The 21395-nt window shown below is 43.2% G+C and overlaps 1 protein-coding gene across 1 annotated transcript in view; it reads left to right on the plus strand.

Annotated features, from left to right (window-relative positions):
• The first annotated feature begins 3643 nt into the window (after positions 1-3643).
• Positions 3644-21395, plus strand: part of PLEKHG4B (pleckstrin homology and RhoGEF domain containing G4B) — a 100614-nt gene continuing 82862 nt past the window's right edge. Inside the window, exon 1 of the mRNA XM_066627988.1 lies at positions 3644-3713. Within this exon, the coding sequence (XP_066484085.1) occupies positions 3657-3713 (57 nt within the window). The 5' untranslated portion in view covers positions 3644-3656. The remainder of the gene's footprint in view (positions 3714-21395) is intronic.

The raw sequence follows: 21395 nt of genomic DNA on the forward strand, positions 1-21395 counted from the left end.
ATGGAAGTGAATTGCCAGCTTTTCTGGAACTCCCATGTTTGTTATACTGTATTAGTACTCTAAGTTCAATATTGACAGTGGATGATGCATGTTTGGACTTCTACCGTGTTTTTCTTTTTGTAAATGCTTCCACTGCTACAGTTTCTGAGGAAGCATGATGGACTGACTTTATTTCCTGTGATGGTATTTCCACTATTTTATTAAAACACCAAAGCATAGCAGTTTTGATTGCCACACAGAATGCTCCAGGTTCACAGAATGCTTTCTGTGGTGCTAAAAAGCCTGTTGCTTTTAGTTGCCTGTACTCACTTTTATTATTGGGTATTGTGGACACGTCACTTATTTATGGGTAAGAATAGTTCCAATGATTTGCAAGTTTTAATGGAATTTAATTCTGAATTTTTTGTTATATATGCCTTGGTGTGTGTTTGTTTTTAAATGACTGATTCAGTGGTTTTTAAAAATATTTTTTTAATAGTAGACTAATAGTTGTCATAGTAGTGGTCTATATAGTAACAAGAGCAGATAAAAATGTAAGCTTTTCCATCCAGAGTACAAAGTTTGCTTTCCTTTGTAAAATGACTGGGCGATGGATCTGCCTGTCCCTTTAGCACATTTCCAACCCATGAATGCTGTGACCTGTGAACAGAAGGTTAGCTCTGGGTCGCCCACCATTAACACCAGAGATGATTGTTCACAACATAAATAGTTAGGAATTACTTGGACATCAAATTTTTGATGTGACATTTAATGCAAGCCTTTTGTAATTGTCTTTGACACTAATGGGAGACAATCAGGGTTACATTCTTTTCTACCAGTGAAGAAGACATTAAAACATTGTTTTGTGTTTTTAACATTATTGTTTTTCAGAAGGCTCTGGTATGTTGCACACACTTCAAAGCGAATACAGATTTCTTCAGTTCATACCTGGATTCAGTTCTTACTAAGCCATGAAACTCAACTAATGAGTTTGGGCTAGTCATCTCTCCACCTATGCTACCTCAGAGGATTTTGAGGATAATAGGAAGTGAACCATGTACACTACTCCTTGGAGGAAGGCTAGGAGAGAAATACAATAAATAAATAATCCTTTGTCACCTAACAATCGAACAGCTTTTATAACTGAGTTCCTGCTTCTGATGTAGATGCAGATATTTTTATATGGGGTTTTCATGTTTTTAGCTATAGTTCCTAAAGTAATCGTTTTGGTTGTCTTATCATTTGTTTTTTGTCAGTTTGTACCTGCTTCGTATGCCAGCCCCACCTCCGGGGAGAACCCAGAAATGACATCATAATGTCTTGTGACATCACTGCCCCTAGGGGCCGGGGCAGGATGTAATTACGCCTATGCCCTGAATATCTCCCTTTTGGAAGAGGGGACTGGCTTTAAGTGAGGGACTGTACCTCAGTGGTAATGCACATGCTTTACATGCAGGAGATCTCAGGTTCAGTTCCTAGCATCTCGGTGTAGGGCTGGGAGTGCTTCCTCTCTGAAACGAAGGAGAGCTGCAGCCCCTCGGAGTGGACATAGTGACCTATATGGGTCAATAGTATAAGGCAGCTTCATATTTTAGGACCCCAACATGCATTTTCCCCTATTGATGTATGGGTAGCTGAAATCACTCATCATTATGACATTTTTATCATGTTGTTGCCCCTCAATTTTTTTTCTTTCTCGAAGTTTGGAGGGCATATAGCAGTGTTTCCCAAACTTTTTCAACTGGCAGTTCGCTTGACCTACTGGGCCATTGGCCGAGGCTCCCCATTACGGCTTCAGTCCTATTCATTGTATAGTGATTTTGGAAGGATTCCAGGGCTCCCCTGGCTGGTTTCCGCTGCTCCCTGGAGAGCCATGGTTCACCATTTAGGAACTGGCTTATATATCTTATTGTACAGTCGCCTCCCTTAAAGGTCTGTTTAGAAAACACTCCTTGATCCTAACTTGAAATAAGACTATATAGGTAATGTTGCCCATCCTGAAGAGCACCTGCAATGCATCAGGCATTTCATTTCCCTAACCCAGCAGTTTTCAAACTCTCTAGGAGAGTTTGCACCGCTGTAAGTCCTTGTGGGGACGGGGGGGGGAGGGAGACAGCAGGGGTGGGGGGAAGGCAGCGATGCGATCCCCAGGATTGCTCCGCTCAGGAGAGCTGCAGGGACTGGGTTGCACTCACCTGCGAGCGTCTGCAGGGCTTCCCAGGTCATCAGAAGTGAAAGTGGAGTGATTGCACTCCACTTCCGGTTTTGCAGAAGTGGAGTGCAATCACTACTTTCATTTCTGATGACCTTGGGAGCCCTGGGATCGCGTCACTGCCTCCTCCCTGCCTCCCCCCTGCCCCCACCCCTTAAGGGGAAGAGGTCAGGGCCCTTAGACTGGGGCATCGTGACGCCCCAGTCTGAAAACGACTGCCCTAACCCAGTGTTTCGCAAACTGTGGGTCGTGAGCCAATTTCAGGTGGGTCCCCATTCATTTCAATATCTTATTTTTAATATATGAGACTTAGTGCTCCCATGGCACGTAACTGCATTTGGGGAAATGTTACAGACCTGTACTTTTAACAAGCTACTATGTATATTTTTTTTAACCATGATAGTAGATGGGACTTACTCCTGGATAAGTGTGGGTAGGATTGTAGCCTAGGATTGTTAAAATGTTTCCTGCTTGATGATGTCACTTCCGGTCATGACATCACTTCCGGTGGGTCCTGACAGATTCTCATGCTAAAAAGTGGGTCCCAATTCTAAATGTGCAAGAACCACTGCCCTAACAAATAATTGATAGTGTGTGCAGCTTTCTGGGTAGAGTGGTAGGTGGAGTAAGGTGAGGAAGCATATGCCATCATCTGTGTCAAGTGCAGCACAAGTACTGTATATGTTTTGCTATTGGTACCTGGGCTAGGTTTTGTACTTCCTGATTCAAGAACTTGTAGCAAATATTTCTTGCCATACTTCACAGATGATCATGTAATGTATTTTTTCACACAGCAGTTACCTCTCAGTAGGGGGAAAACTTAGCCTCAGATGTGCATGTGTATTTTTGTTAGACAGCCAAACCATGAGGTGTCTGGCTAGATTAAATAAATTCAAACAAGAATTGTCTTTGCAATATATTACTGCAAGCTGCAAACTATTGACAGAATCCACCCTCTTTTATTTGTGAAAACACTTGCAAATTTCAGATGGCTGTTGAATATGTTAGAATACTGTGTTAGGAAGCTTTTAGGGTTTTTGGTTTTGGTCTATGAAATGGGATGTATGAGCCTCCAGCTCCCTGCAGGGCACTCTGAGCAGCTTTGTTTGTGTGATGGAGGTAGATTCGTTTTCTCTTTCTCTCCCCCTCTCTCTTGGATGGAGGAAGTTACATCAGTATGCATAATAAAGCAGTGGGAGAGCAGTCCAGGCTGTTTGGAAGTGGACTTTTTTAGTCTGTTCTCACGGTCTGATAAGTGTGCAACAGGCAGTGCAGAAAACTTCTTGAAAACATTTATGGAGTGCGTAAAATTCACATGCAAAAGAGGGAGAAGGGAATTTGGCAGAAACGTCAAGTGAAATTATTAGAAGGTCATGGATGTGAGTTACAGTCTTCATTGTCTTGACATAGTTGATTTTATGGACTACTTTTTTTGCTTTGAAATCAGAACAGAGAAGGTGTCATTATGAATCACCAAGCTGCAGCTCTAAAGACGAGAAGTTATCATTATCTGAGCATAAAGGTATATTGGATGCAGACTTTCTATTTTTTTTAGTTAACTGTTTCTATGGCTTTGTTGTTTATTTGGAAAAAGTAATTAACAGTACAATCCTGTACATCTTTACTCAGAAGTAAATCCAATTTTGTTAAATGAAGCTTATTCCCAGGTAAGCACTCTTAGGATTGCAACCTAAGAATTTCATGGAGAATTTTAGCAACATGCAAAATTTACATGCTTCCTATTATGATTAATCAGACCAACCACATTTAAAAATAGCATAGGTTTTTACAGTGAGCAGATCCCTTTGCTGAATGGGAGAGAACCTGCTGGGGCTTTTGTGTCTTGTTCCCTTCTCTTGCTTGCTTTCTTGATATTGATTGATAAATAGGATGGCTCTTGACTTTGTAGCTGTACAAAATGAACTGCCATCCTGTTTCATGTTGTGAAAGAGATGTGGAATTTTTTCTTAGGAATATAGACAAGCTACTCTAATGTAAGAACATAAACTTGCTGTAGGGATTAGTTCAACAAAAACAATATTTTCAGAAGCAGAAAATTACAGAAGTGTCTTTGTTGGTTTATACAAATTGTTTAGAAAGATTTGGACTTATATTTTATTCCATTTTTATTATGAGAGTTGAAATTGGGGATTTTTCTTTTGCAGTTTTTGTTTTTATTTCTTGCCGCTCTTTTGATGATAGCTTTTTGGACAGTTGTATCAGAATGAATGTGGATTAAAACATTTGTACAAAGAGATAAGAATTTTTGTGTTAACAAGACAGTTATTTGCAAGCAGACTGGGATCTGAACAGGAAGAATTTGGGTTTTAGAAAACACATTTGTTCATTTTTTAAAAATATAGTTTTTACTCTGATACAATTACAGTATGACAAATTTAGCGTTTTATTAGCTATAGTTTAATATTTACCAGTTTAATATTTTCTCAAAGCTCAACTCTTAATCCAATATTAGATTTAGAGCATTATATTTTCTATACTTTGTGACTGACAGCGCAATCCTAACCTGTTTGTGAGGTGGTGCGGCCATCCCTGCCATCTCTGAGTGTCACAAATGTGCTATAAAGCACATTTGCAGCTACTCGTGATCCGGCAGTGCTGGCCCAGCTACCTGCACAGGCCTGCCGGTGCTGCATCCAGGAGTAGCAACCGGCCCACAAGAACAGCCCATAAGATCAGGCCGTAGGCCCATCTAGTCCAGCTTCCTGTATCTCACAGCAGCCCACCAAATGCCCCAGGGAGCACCCCTGATACCAGGGTGCAGGTCTCTTGTTGCCTACCTTGCATCTGGCATTCTGATATAGCCCATTTCTAAAATCAGGAGGTTGCACATACACATCATGACTTGTAATGGATTTTTCCTCCAGAAACTTGTCCAATCCTCTTTTAAAGGCATCCAGGCCAGATGCCATCACCATACAGGTAGGGTTGCACCAGGAAGCACAGAGGTGGAAGAGGGTGGCCAGAGGGCATTTTGGAGGTGTGGAGGGGTATTTTTGGGTCGAGGAGGGCAGAATGGGGCAGATCAGGCCTGGTAAGGGGGCAGGATGAACAGAGCAGGCCTCTATCGTATCCCAATCCTTATCCCGGCCTGCCTAGCATTACACTGGGCTTCCCAGATTTGCGTTGGCTAAATTGCAGGCGTGGATCCAAGAAGCCCCATAGCGATGGCTGGGGCTTTAGTAAGAGTAAGGGGAAATAAACCCCCTCAACCCAAGGAAACCTCCGGCCACCTCCTGAGCTGCACTGGATGCAGCATAGATGCGGCTGTACCTGTGCAGTTTAGGATTGGGCTGTTAATTGCTTGCGTGTGGAAGTTAGCATTGGGCACAGAATTTTAAGATCCTGAGAGCCTCTGCTTTCTTTGCTTTAAAAAAAGCTCCCAACAAGTTCTTAGCCTTTTAGAAGGCCATACCACACTGAGACCATCTATTCTGGCCGTACCACACTGAGACCATCTCTCCCCCTTTGTCCATTGCTCTTCTTTTAAAAATCTAGCAAGTACAGGTTGAGACTAATTATTCCTGTGGGTTCCCTTCCAAGCACTTTTGTTTTGTGGATAACAAAAAACCCGCACTATAGCAAATCAATTTAAAAAACAAAGTTTCTTTGCTCCAGTGATTTAAAAACAGCCTTGCTGACCTTCCTGATGTAAGATAAGAGTCATTAAGAAGACAATCCATCAGCACTTCACTCAGTGGAAGGGTACATTGCAAAGCTACTCAGCAAGTGCTTGAACAGTAGCTTTTAAAAGTATGGCTGCCCAGCATGATACTGGAGGTGCTGGAGCAGTGACTTTTTGTTTATATTCAGGAGTGGGAAGTGGGGGAGAAGGAGGAAGGCTGTAAAGCAGGGGTGCTCAATAGGTGGATCGCGATCTACTGGTAGATCGCGAGGCAAAATGAGTAGATCGCGGAGCCCTGTCTCTCCAAACTGTTAATATGTCAGTTTCGTCTAGTGACTAGACGAAACTGACATATTTAGCTAAACTGACACTGAAACTGACACTTTAGCTGCTCTTCAGGCATGCAGCAACAAAACTGACGAAACTGACTAGACTCCAGCAGGGGCTCCATACATTAAAGGGGGTGTCTATCAGACGCTTCCTTCCCCCCTGGTAGATCTCCGGGCCTTACTTGGTTTCAAAGTAGCTCTCGAGCCAAAAAAGTGTGAGCACCCCTGCTGTAAAGGAAGTTTATTTATTTATTTATTTGATAAATAAATCTGCCTAAATAAATAAAGATTTATTTATTTGATAAATAAATCTGATAAATAAAGGCAGATTAAATCAAAATAAATTTGATTTAATCTGCCTTTCTCCCTGGAGGGCACCCAAGGCAGCTAACAACATTTAAAAATAATACAATACATCAAAAAATACATAAAACAGCAATAAAATAGATAAAAAGCAACCAGCAGCAATAAAATCAGCAGTAAAAACAATTAAAAGCAGCCATCAGGCATCAAAGGCTTGCTGGAATAAAAATGTCTTCAGGCTTCACTGGAAGGTTAACAATGAAGGAGCTGTTCTCAACTCAAAGGGGAGGGAATTCCACCATACAGGTGCCACCACCAAGAAGGCCCTGTTTCTGGCCACCATCTCCCTCACCTCTCTTAATGGTGGCACAACCAACAAGGCTTCCTCTGATAACCTAAGAGGACGGGCCAGAATATATGGGAGAAAGAGTCTCTCAAATACACTGGTCCCAAGTCGTTTAACCGTTTATCTGACTGCCCTTGCTCATCCCAGCTTGAGAAAGGTGCCTCTGTTGTTTTGCATCCTGCCTAGGATGTGGCAATGTATTCTTGCCGTGGAGGCAGGCACTCAATTAACATGCAGTTGTGATTAGATTTGGCCATGGTGCTAGTGAGGACAGCTAGGATTCCAGACGCTTCATTTATTTATAATAACTTCATTTTAGTCCAATAAAAATATGCAATTCATAGCATTTTCCAAGAAACAAAAGAAAGGCAAGGTTTCTGCCAAGCCAGTCAGTACAGTGAGATGGGTGTGATTCCTCTGTTGAACCAAAGAGCCTTAAGGAGGGCCATGCCCTTCCTTAAGGCCTGTGGGACCTGAATCCTCTTGCCATCAGCCCAATTCAAATGACACATGATTGGCTTGGCAAAGTCATTTGCAAAGATTGGCAAATAATACAACACTCTACTGGCATGCCCTAGCACCACATACACAGGTAGACAAACAAGCCAGTACTGAAAAACAGGTAAAAGTTTGTGAGGCAGGCAACAGGGCTATTTTGACAAATGGCTCATAAGGGGTTAGCAAATTATAACAATGGTTATCCGTTTGCAGCAGTCTTAAGTACCATACTGCAGTGTAACTTTCAGGGCAGAAACAATGTACACTTTCAAATCTGACAGCATTATATAGTAGCTTCTGCTACCCAAGGTCTATTTTTCAATTGAAATGGTACCTTTTGCATGCACACCATGTATCACTTAGCTATAACTCCTTCTCATGGGTCACTGAATGTTAGACATTGTATTTTCTTTTGTTTGTGTGCAAATAGCAGCTTCATAGGTTCCTGGTCTAGATCAAACTGTAGCAGGGGGAAAGGTTAATTATCCCATCCCTTCATGGTGTGATCTTGATCAAGACGGGGGCTCTGTACCTGCTATTTGCATACACACAAAAAAGGATGTGTGATGGCAGGTGCAGTTAAAGTCCTGTCTAGTTTGGCATTGATAAAAATTTTCGGCTTGATTTCAGTAAGGTAAATAAGTGTGTGTTATAATGCTATGTCCAACTTTGATACTTTCCCCTTTTATTCCCCCTAATGATCACCTGTACAATATAGCGCTTAATGGTCTTTCAGTTTTTATTTTGCAGTTTAGGGCAGACTACCTTTTCTGCAACACTCCTCTTATGCTTGAAAAGAGTTTATTTGAGTGCATACAGCCTATCCTTGTTTCAGATGCACTGATGATATAATAATGTTTATTAATATAAATAGTTTTATGTCCACTTTGATGTAGAATAAAAACTTTTAATGTGGATTATCCTATTAAAACTCAAATCCAATTTGAAACAGAAGCACATAATCCACCCCCAATCATCTACCAGTTTAACATGAATACTGTCACCTTCCTCCCAAGTGCCTCAAAAGGACTGAAACCTTGAAAAAGAACTGAAAGTGATTGTGGCTGCTGAATTCCATGTTTTGATGGAGTGCTGAGGCTTCATTCTAGCTCTGCCTTCCAGCCTCTCATCTTCAGACAGAACCCAGCAATTTATCCTCAGTCATGTATAGGTCAACCCGCCTTATTGATGGGTTCAGGACCCACAGATTTAACCCAATGTGGGTCAGGAAGACCGTACTGTATCTCCCTGATGCGACTGAAGAGTCTTCGGGTTCCGTTGGGAGGGAGGCTTTTTGAGGCGTGTGGGGACAGTAAGTGACTTCCTTGTGCCTCAGAAGCCTGCTTGAGCCCTCTGAAAGGTATTTCTGGTTTTTCACTAAACTGGAAGTGTATCTCAGAAGGCTTTGGAAGGCTTTCTGAAGTGCAGGAAGGCCATGCACAGCCTCCCCACATGGCCTCTAATGGGTTTACTTGGATCTGTGCAAGCTGTTTTGCTGGCATGCATCCGAGCAGACCTGAGAGGGCATGGAGGGCAAACTGGTGGTCAGGATTTCTCCACTGATACTTGCTCACCATCTTCCTGTGACCCTCTCCTCCAAGGCCACAATCTCTGCCCCAGATCCGCCCACTTCCTCTACCAGCGGCTTACCAACTCTAGTGACTGTGGTGGGCTCTGGTGGTTAGGATGTGGTGCTACTGTCTTTTGTGGCAGTTCCTTTTTCAGCACCATATGTTCTGCTGTCATAAATTCCTCCTCTTGCCGACCTTTCAAGTAATAAAAAGTTTGAAAGGGAACCCTCGACAAGTGGAATCTGTCCTACAGACTTACCTTACTTTAAGGTTCTTCACTTTAGAATGCTTCGCTAATATGGAACTTTTCAATTATATTCATTTATATTTATTATATTCAATTATATATATTCTTTTCAGCGCTTGTCTGGCTCTTAAGGGGGTTTTCAGAAGTGATGTGCACATCAGCTGTCTCCGAGCTGAATTGAGCAAGTTGACCGGTGCCATTTTGTTACCTGTGCTCAATCTGTTCACTGCATTTGTGCATTTAACTCTAATACATTATAGTGCAAATATATTTTTAGGCCTTTATATGCATTTGCAAGTGAACAAAGGCTGTGATTCACTTTGAGGTGATATTCGGTTTACAACAGTGGTATGGAACCTAACCTGCCATATTAGTGAGGTATGCCTGTATATTATACTGAAGACTTAAAATCATGTATCTAAGCCAGGGGTGCTCAATAGGTGGATCGCGATCCACCAGTAGATCACGAGGCAAAATGAGTAGATCGCAGAGTGCCTACCCCCCCTTCAGGTGCCTCTGGGAGGAAACGCCGGGAGTAAGGCCCATTGTACTCAATGGGGCTTACTCCCAGGTAAGTGTGGCTAGGATTGCAGCCTCACAGCCTAATCCTAGGCATGTCTACTCAGGAGTAAGTCCTGTTATACTCAGTGGGGCTCAAGGTACACCAACATACATTGTACACATAAATGTTATATGTTATGATGGCGCGAACATTGTAAAAAAAACTCTGGTAGATCTCCGGGCCTTGCTGGGTTTCAAAGTAGCTCTCGAGCCAAAAAAGTGTGAGCACCCCTGATCTAAGCCTTCAATATAAACTCTACAGAACAGTCAGCTCTCAGTATCTGTGGGGGATCCATTCTAAGACCTCTCATGGATACCAAACCCGCAGATAATTGAATCTAGGTGGGGTCCATCAACCATGTCCAGGAGACGGTCTGAGGCCCAGGGAGGCCTCTGCGCTCATCAGATAATTACCATCTGGCAGGTGACTCCCTTTGATTTCCTCTACCCTCTTAGAGCAATCTGTCTGCAAGCTGGTGCCAGGCAATCCTAAATTGTCAGCTTTATTTCACTGAAAAGGCTAACTTCTGACTATCCAGCTTTCAAAAAGTGGTATGGTTCTTACACTTCCCAGCAACTCAAATCTCAGAGGAAGAAAATCTCCACGTTAAAGCAGCACTATCCCCACATCCTGCTTCAAACACTTCCTGCTCACTCCTCAGAGATGATGTAACAGAGAGGGAAGACCCACCTCCATGACAGAGTCCTTGTTAATGTCAGTGGCCTGTGGCCTGCCCAGGACACCTGTCCACTCAGCAAATGTTCATTTGCACAGTGCTGACTGCAGCTCCCTTTGCCATCTGAAGAATGCAGATTCTTCACTCAGGTTGCTCACTCTGTGCTGGCAGGAGTACTTTAACCAATGAAGGCATGAAATATATGTTAGAGAGTTGGTGGTTGTGAGGCCTACTATGTTTTTTATTAACAATAGCTGACCACTCTACACTCACCTTCTCCAAAGCTGAAAATAAATTTGAAGAACCTCTTCTTCCATGTCCTATTGCTCCTTATCCTCCTAAATTATTATTTTGCTGAGCTTTCAATGAACTAGAAATATTTGACATCTTTAATTTCTTAGTGTTTTGTGAGAGATTACCAGAGTATTTCAAGTGTGCAAGAATAATTCCCCCCCCCGTTGAAAAAGTTTATTACAGGAAGTTCAGAGAGCAACATCAATAATATGTAAGGATGTAAAGAATCCACACTTATGAAGAAGAATGGAAAATATGAGGAATAGTTCTGTGAAGAGGTTAATAAGGAAAGATATAGCAAAGCAGTGACTGATATGGAGAGGTCAGTACCGTATAGGGGACCATTTGTTCTCTACCATCTAATGAAAGAATAAGAGGACGTTAAATGAAAGTAGGAGGTTGAATTCTAATATGCTATTCAATAAGGTTATTTTTACACAACATTTGAACAGGCTGTGATACTAGCACAGGCAATTCCCTGAAACAAGGAATCTCTAAGACCAAACTAGGTATAATTGATCATGTCAGCCCAGTGGCGTCACTAGGATTCGTGTCACCCAGTGCGGGAGGCCTGCACATCACCCCATGCAGTGGGTGGAACAATACCCCAGGTGGTGGGCATGGTGATGTACCATCGCCCCACCCCCACTGGTTTTTTGACTGTACCTTTTGATAGAACATAGATATTTCAATGTGGTTTGTTTCATTGCATTCTGCATGAAATTACGCATTGATTGATATATAACATGATGGTCTTATTCCTCCAAACTCTGATTTTAGTGATTTTGAAAACAGTCAGTCAGTCACACTCTCTCTCTCTCTCTCTCTCTCTCTCTCTCTCTCTCTCACACACACACACACACACACACACACGTCAACTTACTAACACCTTATTGCAGCAGTTCTCAAACTTTTAGCACCAGGACCCACTTTTTAGAGTCACAATCTGTCTAGGACCCATTGAAAGTGATGTCATGGCCAGAAGTGACGACATCAAGCAAATTAAAATAAATAATTATAAATAATTAAATTAAAATAAAGAAATAATTAAATAAGGGGGAGCCAGTCCTGTTCCACCAAGTGAATTTTCTCTGTAGTCTGCCTGCAGTAACACCCCCCCCCCAGAAAGAATCAGTGAGATTTCCAGCCCTCCCCAGTGCCCAGTTTAAAATTCTTCTATTTCAAGTTCTTCTGTTTCTTCTATATCAAGATAAAGACCCACTTGGCTTTACGAGTGTAAAATAGAAAACATTCCCCTTACCAGCTGAAGCCTCTTTTTTTGGTCCTTTTTGGGGCGGGGGGGGAGGCTGCCTTCTGGAGCATTTGTTGAGCTCCATTTCCATTGGATCGGGACCGTTCTGGTGTCCTCACATTCCCCTTTGCCTGGCCTGGTCACAAGCCAAGGCACGTCTGCCTAGTTGCGAGTAAACGCAACCATGTGGCTTAGTTTCGCTTTCCATAGGGCTCAAAACACTCACAGCTGGGAGGGAGGGACCTCCTTCTCTGGTGTTTTTGGGGGGCTGCATTCATTGGGTCAGGACCATTCAGATGTTGTTGGATTCCTCTCAGCCTGCCCTTTGTGATGCACTAAGGCAAGTTTGTGCGATATGGCTTGATTTCACTTTCTGTAGGGCTCCATGCATTTTTTCTATCCTGGTTTTCGGCCATAACGTTTGAAGAAAAGGAGCTATTTCACTCTGGTTTTTTGCATTGCATTCCGCTGGAAATTCCGCATCCAATGGTGTATGGTATGACGGGGTTGCTCCTAAAACTGCAATTTTAGCGCATCATCCCCCCAGTGCGCGTCACCCCCCTTGCGCGTCACGCAGTACAGCCCACATCCCCTGCACCCCCTAGTGATGCCACTGCATCAACCAGAGCTTAAGAATTTCTAGCTATTGGAAAAGGAGTTATAAAAAAAAATCATGCTATAAGTTAAAGGCAGCATTTTACGTTTGTGGCAAGGCTGGTGATGGTGAACCAAAGAAAGAGCTTGCATATTGTGCAGTGTGAGAAACCCAGTTCATATCTCTTCATGCAGATTGATGCAGAGGTCTGGAGAACTTGCTCACAACTTTCTGTTGTAATAAAGGTATCATTAGAATTTGGCTTTTAGATTTTTTTCTAATGTGCCTACACAGCTACCTACAATTTTTGTAGCTACATCAGTATTTGCAGCAGGAAACACTTAAAGTGTGAAGAGGGAGACAGACCTGTCCAAACATGCAGTGGGCATGCACCACAGCCAACTGTGGCTCCTTTAGCATTTCTGTGTTTGGAAACGTAGTTGCTGCCTGGTTGACAGTCTATGTATGCTTGCCTCCTGGTATTTTTTTTAAAGTGTTGTTTTTATTGAATATTTTCTCTTTTACTCATGGGCATGATAAAAACACGATATCAGCAGATAAATACAAAAACAGGACAACACATTTTATTCACTTACCAGTATTTTAGAGGCAGTATAGAAAATCCATTGTTGATAGATACATGAAAAAAATTGTCCTTTGATCTCATTCTAATAATTAGGTAGTAGTTTCATCTTTTCTTTAAAGGGGGTATCTTTTAATGTAATAGCATTAGCCAATGCGTTCCATGTGATTTTTGCCAATCAAATATTAACCAGTTATTGGTTGAAATGTAAAAGTTTGTGTAGATGTGGGTAGTGAAGAGTACAGACAATGTACCATAGAATTGGCTTATATTGAAATGTGTATGTAACTTCAGTAGGGGGTGGCATCCATGGTCAGCCAAGTCAGTCACTGGCCAAGGACCCACAACCACCCAAGACCCCAAGCCTACCCCTGAAACCTCAGTACCATTGACTGAGTGTGCCATGGGGGCTCTATTGCAGGCCTTTGCTGCTGGGCCTGCAGCAACCTGATGCTAGCATTGGACTTGCATATCATAGCTACAGGGGGAGCAAAATGGCAAGTACTGCAGGTGCTGCAATGCGCCATGTAAGCGGACCCTCCCACTCACCCTCAGAGCCATTCTGGGCAGCAATGGCAACACATAGGTGCTTGCTGAACCAAACAGTGTCTCTTGCTTGTTACCATCGCTGACTGGAATGGTTCTGAAGGTAAGTGGGAGGGGCCACTTACACAGCGTCTTGTGGCACCTACAGTAATTATCATTTTGCCCCTCTAGCTTCACTACTGCTTAAACATATGTTTGGAAACACAAGTGAGCTTTAAAATCAAAATAAACAAATAATGTACAACAAGTAATGTATAACAGTTATACTCTGGAGATGATTGACTGCTTTGAAGTGGGAAACTTTTATCCTGCTTCCTTCTGACTAGATGGATCTCTCTTCACAACTCTCTTGTGAAATTTACAATAATAACATGGTAAATTGACATGGATGAAAACTGACAGAACCTAAACATGCCAGTATTATGGGAGGAACCCAAGAAACTTAGTGATTTTTGGTGCAGGGGAGAAAAACCACTTTCAAGTGATGGAATTCTTTTGAACCAGTCATTCTTTGACTTTGTTTGCTGTGAACTGGTGTTATTTCAGTTAGATGTTGCATATCATCAGGATGTGACTATAAACGCCACAGGATGTGAGGAGGGTTCTTTTCCTTGCTCTTTCCAAGGAGCCCTGTGCATTTCCTTGCTCAAGAGTTTTGTTCTCTTGGATGCCTCAACAGCTTTTAGGATCAAATTCTAAGGATCGAGGAAGTCCCCACTAACAGTGATGAGACAAATATAGTGCTTTCAGCAACATTCCTCCACCCAGTTGTACTTGTCAGTTTGTGTTGTTCATGAAACCCACTAAAGCAAAGCTGAGAATGTCCAGGTGTTTCCTTTAAAGCCGGAGACTAGCTAAGGTGACTTGTCTTTTGGCATCCCTCCATTGTTATTATCCTGACAAGATGACATATCTATGGTAATCTCTCTATATACCACATAGCCTTTGCTTTGTTTGTGTTCTTGTCTGTGCTGTGGATTGCATGCCAATGCTTTTTTTAATAGCTGAGGCAGATTCCACAAAACCAAAGAATGAGATGAGCACTGTCTTTGCTGAACTCCCTTCTTTCTTCATTCACTTTCTTCTGCTGTGCCTGATAAGTACTCATCTTCTTACCCCTTTAAAAAAAATCACTCCTCTTTTACTTCCCCTTAATCTATTAAACCCTGTAGTTTTAATTCCTTTGTAAAGATTACCTTGGACTCATTTGGAAGACTCTGCATTAACCAGAAACTTTTCTCCTCCTCTTTAAGGGTTTTCTCATTTCTGCCATAAAATTCCTGGGACCTAAAGGGTTCTATAAAGAACATGATGCAGGAATTTGGAAAGACAGAAAGTATTTTATTTATTTATTTATTGCATTTTTATATTGCCCTCCTCCAAGGAGCTCAGGGTGGTATACATCGTTCCTCCCCTTTTATTCTCACAAAAACCCTGTGAGGTGGGTGAGGCTGAGAGATGGTGCCTAGCCCAAGGTCTTCCAGGAAGCTTCATAGGTAAATGGGGATAGCCGTATGAACAGATCAGAATAAATGGTTAGAGAATTTTAATCTTGTCCATCCTTTATTATAACCTCAGAAGAGCCTTTTCTTTGTATAACAGCTACTGTATAGCTCAGTCATGAGAAATAGTCTACTAAGAACTATGTCCTAGCTTGCTGCACTTGTTCAGTCCACTCAGCCTCAAACAGGCAGAGGGCCCTGTCAGTCAGTGGCATACCTAGGGTACTTGACACCCAGGGTGGGCCACTCAAAACCATTGGTAGACCTGGCCTCTGCTTCAAGATCCCAGATGAGGACAGGTCTACTGGCTGCTCAGTGGCACATATGACACCTGGGACTGCCCCTGTCCCTCCCTTGATACACTACTGCTGCTGCTGCTCTCTATATAAGCTGGTTTTAAAAATGCACTTCAAGCAAGCAGAGAGCCATAACTCTTCACTCACTCTTATAGCAGTACAGTTCTTTGCTGTCTTTTGTTAGAGACAACATAGAAATGAAGCCAGAATGCCAGAAATGAAGCCTTGTTCTCCTAGCAAAAAATCCATAGTGAGAGTGAGTGAGCAGTAGTAATTTCTCTCTCCTTGCTTGGAGCGCAGAAGGAAGCATGGAGTGGAACGGGGGGGGCATGATTACCTGTAGCTGCTTTGAGGTCTAGCAACCAGTACAGCTGTTGGGGGCTTCATTCCTTATGCAGAGGTGCATACAGGGGGCCATAGCTCAGTAGTAAAGCATGGATAAGGCCCCAAGTTCAGTCTGTAACATTTCCTTTTAAAAGGGTTTTGGGAACTGAGATCGGAAGACCCTTTTCTAGAGAACCACTACCAGTTTGAGTAAGCAACATTTGGACTAGGTTCAGGATGCTCAAGAAGCAAATGTATGAACCAGGGCTGTATGACATAATTAGTCTACTTTTCACAGACAGACAGACAGACAGATAGAAAGACACACGCACACTAATACACATAGGACTGGTTCACATTAACTTTTTTTAAAACTAGCTACCACTTCTGAGCATCCCAAGGCAAGCACTTAGGTAGAGACCTAAGTATTGTTAAAGTCGTAATGGATGTGGCCAACAACAAATCCTGTGATCTCAGTAGCTGGGAAAGTACTGTTACCTCTGATCAACTGGTTCACACAGGAGTGAATCAAGGGTTGACCAAGTCAGGCTCTGGCGGGGGGCCCATGACTGGTACCTGAGACCTGTATGCCCAGTGCCTATACCATAGCAGCTGCACAACTTAGTTCAAAGCGGGGGGCTGCAGAAGGCTTCTCCTAGCAGTGCACCAAAATCTGGCACTGGTCTTGCGTTCACATCATGAGTATCTTCATGGGATTATGTTCTCATGCATAATAGATTGGATTGGGGCTACTCATGTCCATACAGGAAATATTATGTGAACTGTAGAGAGTAAAATATCAAGCATAATACTATCCTCCACCTCCACCACCCCACTGATGCAACGGTGCCAAAAAGGCTACCACTACATCCTGCAAGAGGGGGTCATTTGTTCCCTTACTCGGGGTAACCCTCCATGGCACGGGTGGGTCAACTCAGACCCGTGCCAGTGAAATCATGTTGTTCCAGGATGGTAGATTGAGCCCAGTGAGGGGGTTCTCAAACCTGATTACCCTCCCCTGCCAACTTACCTGCCCTGGCTGGTCCAGGGGATTAGCTGACATGTATGGGAAGGCTCTGGCTTTCCTACATGCACTGTGGCAGCCCGCACCTACACGCACTGTCAGGGGGCTGTTTACAGCTATTTTGAGTTAATCAACTCTGGTGGGACTCTTGTTCCACCAGCAGGACAGCCCAATAGGATTGGAATGTTAATATCATAAAAATATTTGAAAGTTATATGTATTCTAAATGCTCATATTTATAAATTTGCTTGAAGATATCTAGTCTAATATGTGTTATACAGGTGGAGCTTGTTTATCTGTGGAGGTTCCATTCCCAGATTCTCTGCAGATACCAAAAACCATGGATAACAAAACCTGTGGTTTTTGTAGCACACTTGAGCTCCGAATATGACTGAAGCCTTGCTCCAGTTGTGTCCGGAGCTATTCTGAGCCTCAGAGAGGCTGCACATGACTACTGCGAGGCTCTGATTGCTGCCAGGAGCCTTTTTCATTAACTTCCAGTCTTCACCAAAAACCAGAAGTTGATGAAAAAAGGCTCTTGGCAGCGTTCTGAGCCTCGGAGAGGCCACATACAGTGGTGTGCAGCCTCTCCAAGGCTCAAGAAATCTCCCAGATGCTACTGGAACAAGGTTCTGATCGTGTCTGGGAGGTTTACAGGGGGGCAATTTGCGAGTTCGGAACCCACGGTGAGGCAGATCTGCAGGTGCTGAATCTCTGGATAAAGAGTCCCCACCTCTACTGGTTAATGATGAGTACAAAAGATTCTGCATCATGTAGATTAGATCATTACAAGACAAGCAGAAGCCAACAAGATGCACACTGTGAGAGATACTTGCAAGATAAATAATAAGTTTACAGTATAATTTTGCAGTTCAAGTACATCAAATTCTGAGAAAATTGCCAACCCCTGATGTAAGCAAATGTTCCCATGATCATGTGCTAAGTTTTTTTTTCCTTTATTCATTCATAAGTACAGTAACAGTCATGGTCTCACAGAACTGAACCTCCAAAATGGGACCAAGGCACATCCATGTGTCATAGTGCAATCCAGCAACATATAAATCATAGGAGCATCTGTAGCTTATGCTGAGCATTGCTCAATCATGATTGAGACTGTGTACCTTGCAGGCATAATCTTGCCTTCTCCAGTTAATCAAGGTGGACCATAGTGATGCATCACATTATAAATCATTTGGGCACTGTTTGTTATTCAAAGCTGCTGAAGAAGAGAGTTGGAAGCAGTAAATGAAATCAGATTTAACAGTGATTTCATATAAAATCTGACATGCTGTCAGAGCAAATATTTAGGCAGGTTAGTTTAGCAGCATTTATTTTTATCTGTACCATTTCTCTTAAACGGGACCTTCAGAAGAGCACCAGAAACCACTGGGGGGGGAATGCAAGTTCTTTAGTGCTGTTCTACTGACAAGAGTTTATTTATTAACTTTCTGCAGGTTACTTCATGGTTTCCAAAATGATCCCCCGAAGTAGACTTTGGCTTCGTTTAAGACTTCCTTTATTATCCACAAGGTCTTTATAGTTTGGATAAGTGTAAACAAACAGAAGCTCTTGGCATCTACAAGACCATTTTGCTCTTCAGAGATAAAGCTCACATCCTCTTTGGAAATCCCCATGCAAGTTGAGGCACTTCTTTCCAAAGAACAGAGAGTTGTGTTTTTTTTTTTAAACTCACCCAGCTCCACTAGAACAAGAATCAGTAACACACTGAATTAGAGCAGACTGCTCTGGACAGATTTGTAATGCTTTTGTTCTGCAACAGCAGTTGACATCATACTATTTGTCTGAATGCCAAAGAATGGTTGTCACTGGACAGTAACCACTTGGCAGTTTCTACTCTTATCCTAGAGGTCAAACTCCCTTAACCAATTGCATTGTATTACTGTCCTCCCCCACCCCCATCATGACTTGTGGTGGTCTACTCACAAGTCTCTCAAAAACCATTCATTCAGGAATCTCAGGTTACCACTGTGAATCCCTGCCTGACAGGTATCCTGTAGTATGGATGCTTCTAAGATCAAGTAAATTTGACTGTCAGACAAATAAAATCTTAGCAATAGGGTTCTCTCATTTGCTTATGATTATTTTAAATGCAATTACACTAGTCTGTCCAGACTTATATGGAACGGTTGGCTGTTGTTAAAAGTAATCCTGTCCCAGGTTTGGATTTTCAATTGATTTATAATACTAAAAAGTGAAAAGGTTACTTTGGCCTACATCTTTCCTTTTAGGTTAGAAGCAAAGAGAAAAAGATGAGTCAGTTTATACAAATTATTTTAGCGGAATCCTTGCATATGGTCAGAGCAGCCATTTTCAACCTTTTTCAGCTCACGGCACACTTACAAGGCACTAAAATTGTCAAGGCACACTACTAGTTTTTAATTACATTATTATGTTACAATTAATTTAATTAATATAACTAAGGGCAGAAGCCTAACCAGTCTACTCAGAAGTAAGTCCTATTTTGTTCGATGGGGCTTACTCTCAGGAAAGTGTGGTTGGGATTGCAGCCTGATACACTGAGGGCACAATCCTAACCAGGTCTACTCAGAAGTAAGTCCTATTTTGTTCAGTGGGGCTTACTCTCAGGAGAGTGTGGTTAGGATTGCAGCCTTAGATCATTACATGACAATGAAAGAAATTCCCAAGAAGCCTGGAGAGGAAGGTGTATGTGGTTTCTGGAAAGGTTTTGGAGCAGGTCTCTTCAAACTGTTATCAGCTGATATGCTCTGAGATGCCAGGAGGTGCTGGCAAAGAGATATGAGTCTGAGCGTACTGGAGAAAGGGGGGAGGGGCAGTGAGGAGATATGGCTGAAACAAGTGCAGGATTCACTAGGTGGGGGGGGGAGAGAGAGAATGGGAGGCAACTGGTTTTGAACTTTGGAAGGTGGGGAAGAGGGAGGGGTGGGGAGGGGTAGTCAGAGGGGTTAACTGCAGTTATGATGGGGGGTTGTGTGTGCAGGAGGGGAGGAGGTGGGGTGGGGGAGAAGAGAAAAGCATCACTTGCCTGCTCATTTATTCAAGAAAGAGTGTGACCAAGCCTCTGTATGGCTACTCCAAAGTAAGCCCCATTATAGTCAATGGGACTTACTCCTAGGTAAGTATGAATAGGATTGTGACCCAGTGCCCTTCCTGCCAAAGCCTTGCCAGTGGAGGCAAGGCAGGGAGGGTCACTTTGGGGCATTGCTGGCAAGGAAAAGGGTTTCTCCAGGATCCTTTCCAGCTGCTTCTGGCTCCTACCTGTCTTCAGGCTCGCCCTCACTCCCTCCTCGCTCTCACCGCTCGCCCTCACTCCCTCCACGCTCCGCTGGGAGCTCTTTCACGCTCTTCTGGCTGCCTGCCCAATCAGCGCGTGGGGCAGGCATGAGCAACAGCAGGAACGTCCAAGCCCCTGCGCGGCTGCTCCTTTTTCTCCTGCTGCCACGCGTGGGAGAAGCAGCTGCACCCTTCACTGCCTGCCACCGCCACCACCTGACTCCTTAGCCCCGCGGCACACCTGAGGCAGCCCTGCGGCACACCAGTGTGCTGCGTCACAGCGATTGAAAACCGCTGGGTTAGAGCTTCAGATTAGGTTTTATCTTGCTACCCCTCCACCGGATCAATCATTTCTTCAAGTACCTTTGGTAGAGTTATATTACTGTGATGTTGATACCGGGATACCTTTTCCATGGAGGTAACACAAGATCTTCGTCTCCCTACTTCACCTTCTGACATAAAATGCCTATATTTTATGTGTAATTCTGTGTGATTCTCACAGGTCTGGGCATTACCTACCCCTCTGTATTTGGCCATCTCAGCTACTTTGATAGCAGCTGGGATGTAAATTACAGAAAGCCTGCCAGACAACTCTATGGAAGAGGGAACGCAGATTCACCAAAGCTTAGCTTTGCAATAAGAACATAAGAACAGCCCCACTGGATCAGGCCATAGGCCCATCTAGTCCAGCTTCCTGTATCTCACAGCGGCCCACCAAATGCCCCAGGGAGCACACCAGATAACAAGAGACCTCATTCTGGTGCCCTCCCTTGCATCTGGCATTCTGACATAGCCCATTTCTAAAATCAGGAGGTTGTGCATGCACATCATGGCTTGTAACCCATAATGGATTTTTCCTCCAGAAACTTGTCTAATCCCCTTTTAAAGGCGTCCAGGCCAGATGCCATCACCACATCCTGTTGCAAGGAGTTCCACAGACCAACCACACGCTGAGTAAATAAATATTTTCTTTTGTCTGTCCTAACTCTCCCAACACTTAATTTTAGTGGATGACCCCTGGTTCTGGTGTTATGTGAGAGTGTAAAGAGCATCTCTCTATCCACTCTGTCCATCCCCTGCATAATTTTGTATGTCCCAATCATGTCCCCCCCCTCAGGCGCCTCTTTTCTAGGCTGAAGAGGCCCAAACGCCGCAGCCATTCCTCATAAGGAAGGTGCCCCAGCCCCGTAATCATCTTAATCGCTCTCTTTTGCACCTTTTCCATTTCCACTATGTCTTTTTTGAGATGCGGCGACCAGAACTGGACACAATACTCCAGGTGTGGCCTTACCATAGATTTGTACAACGGCATTATAATACTAGCCGTTTTGTTCTCAATA

The sequence above is a fragment of the Tiliqua scincoides genome, chromosome 5 (assembly GCF_035046505.1).
Source record: "Tiliqua scincoides isolate rTilSci1 chromosome 5, rTilSci1.hap2, whole genome shotgun sequence".
Lineage (NCBI taxonomy): Eukaryota > Metazoa > Chordata > Lepidosauria > Squamata > Scincidae > Tiliqua > Tiliqua scincoides.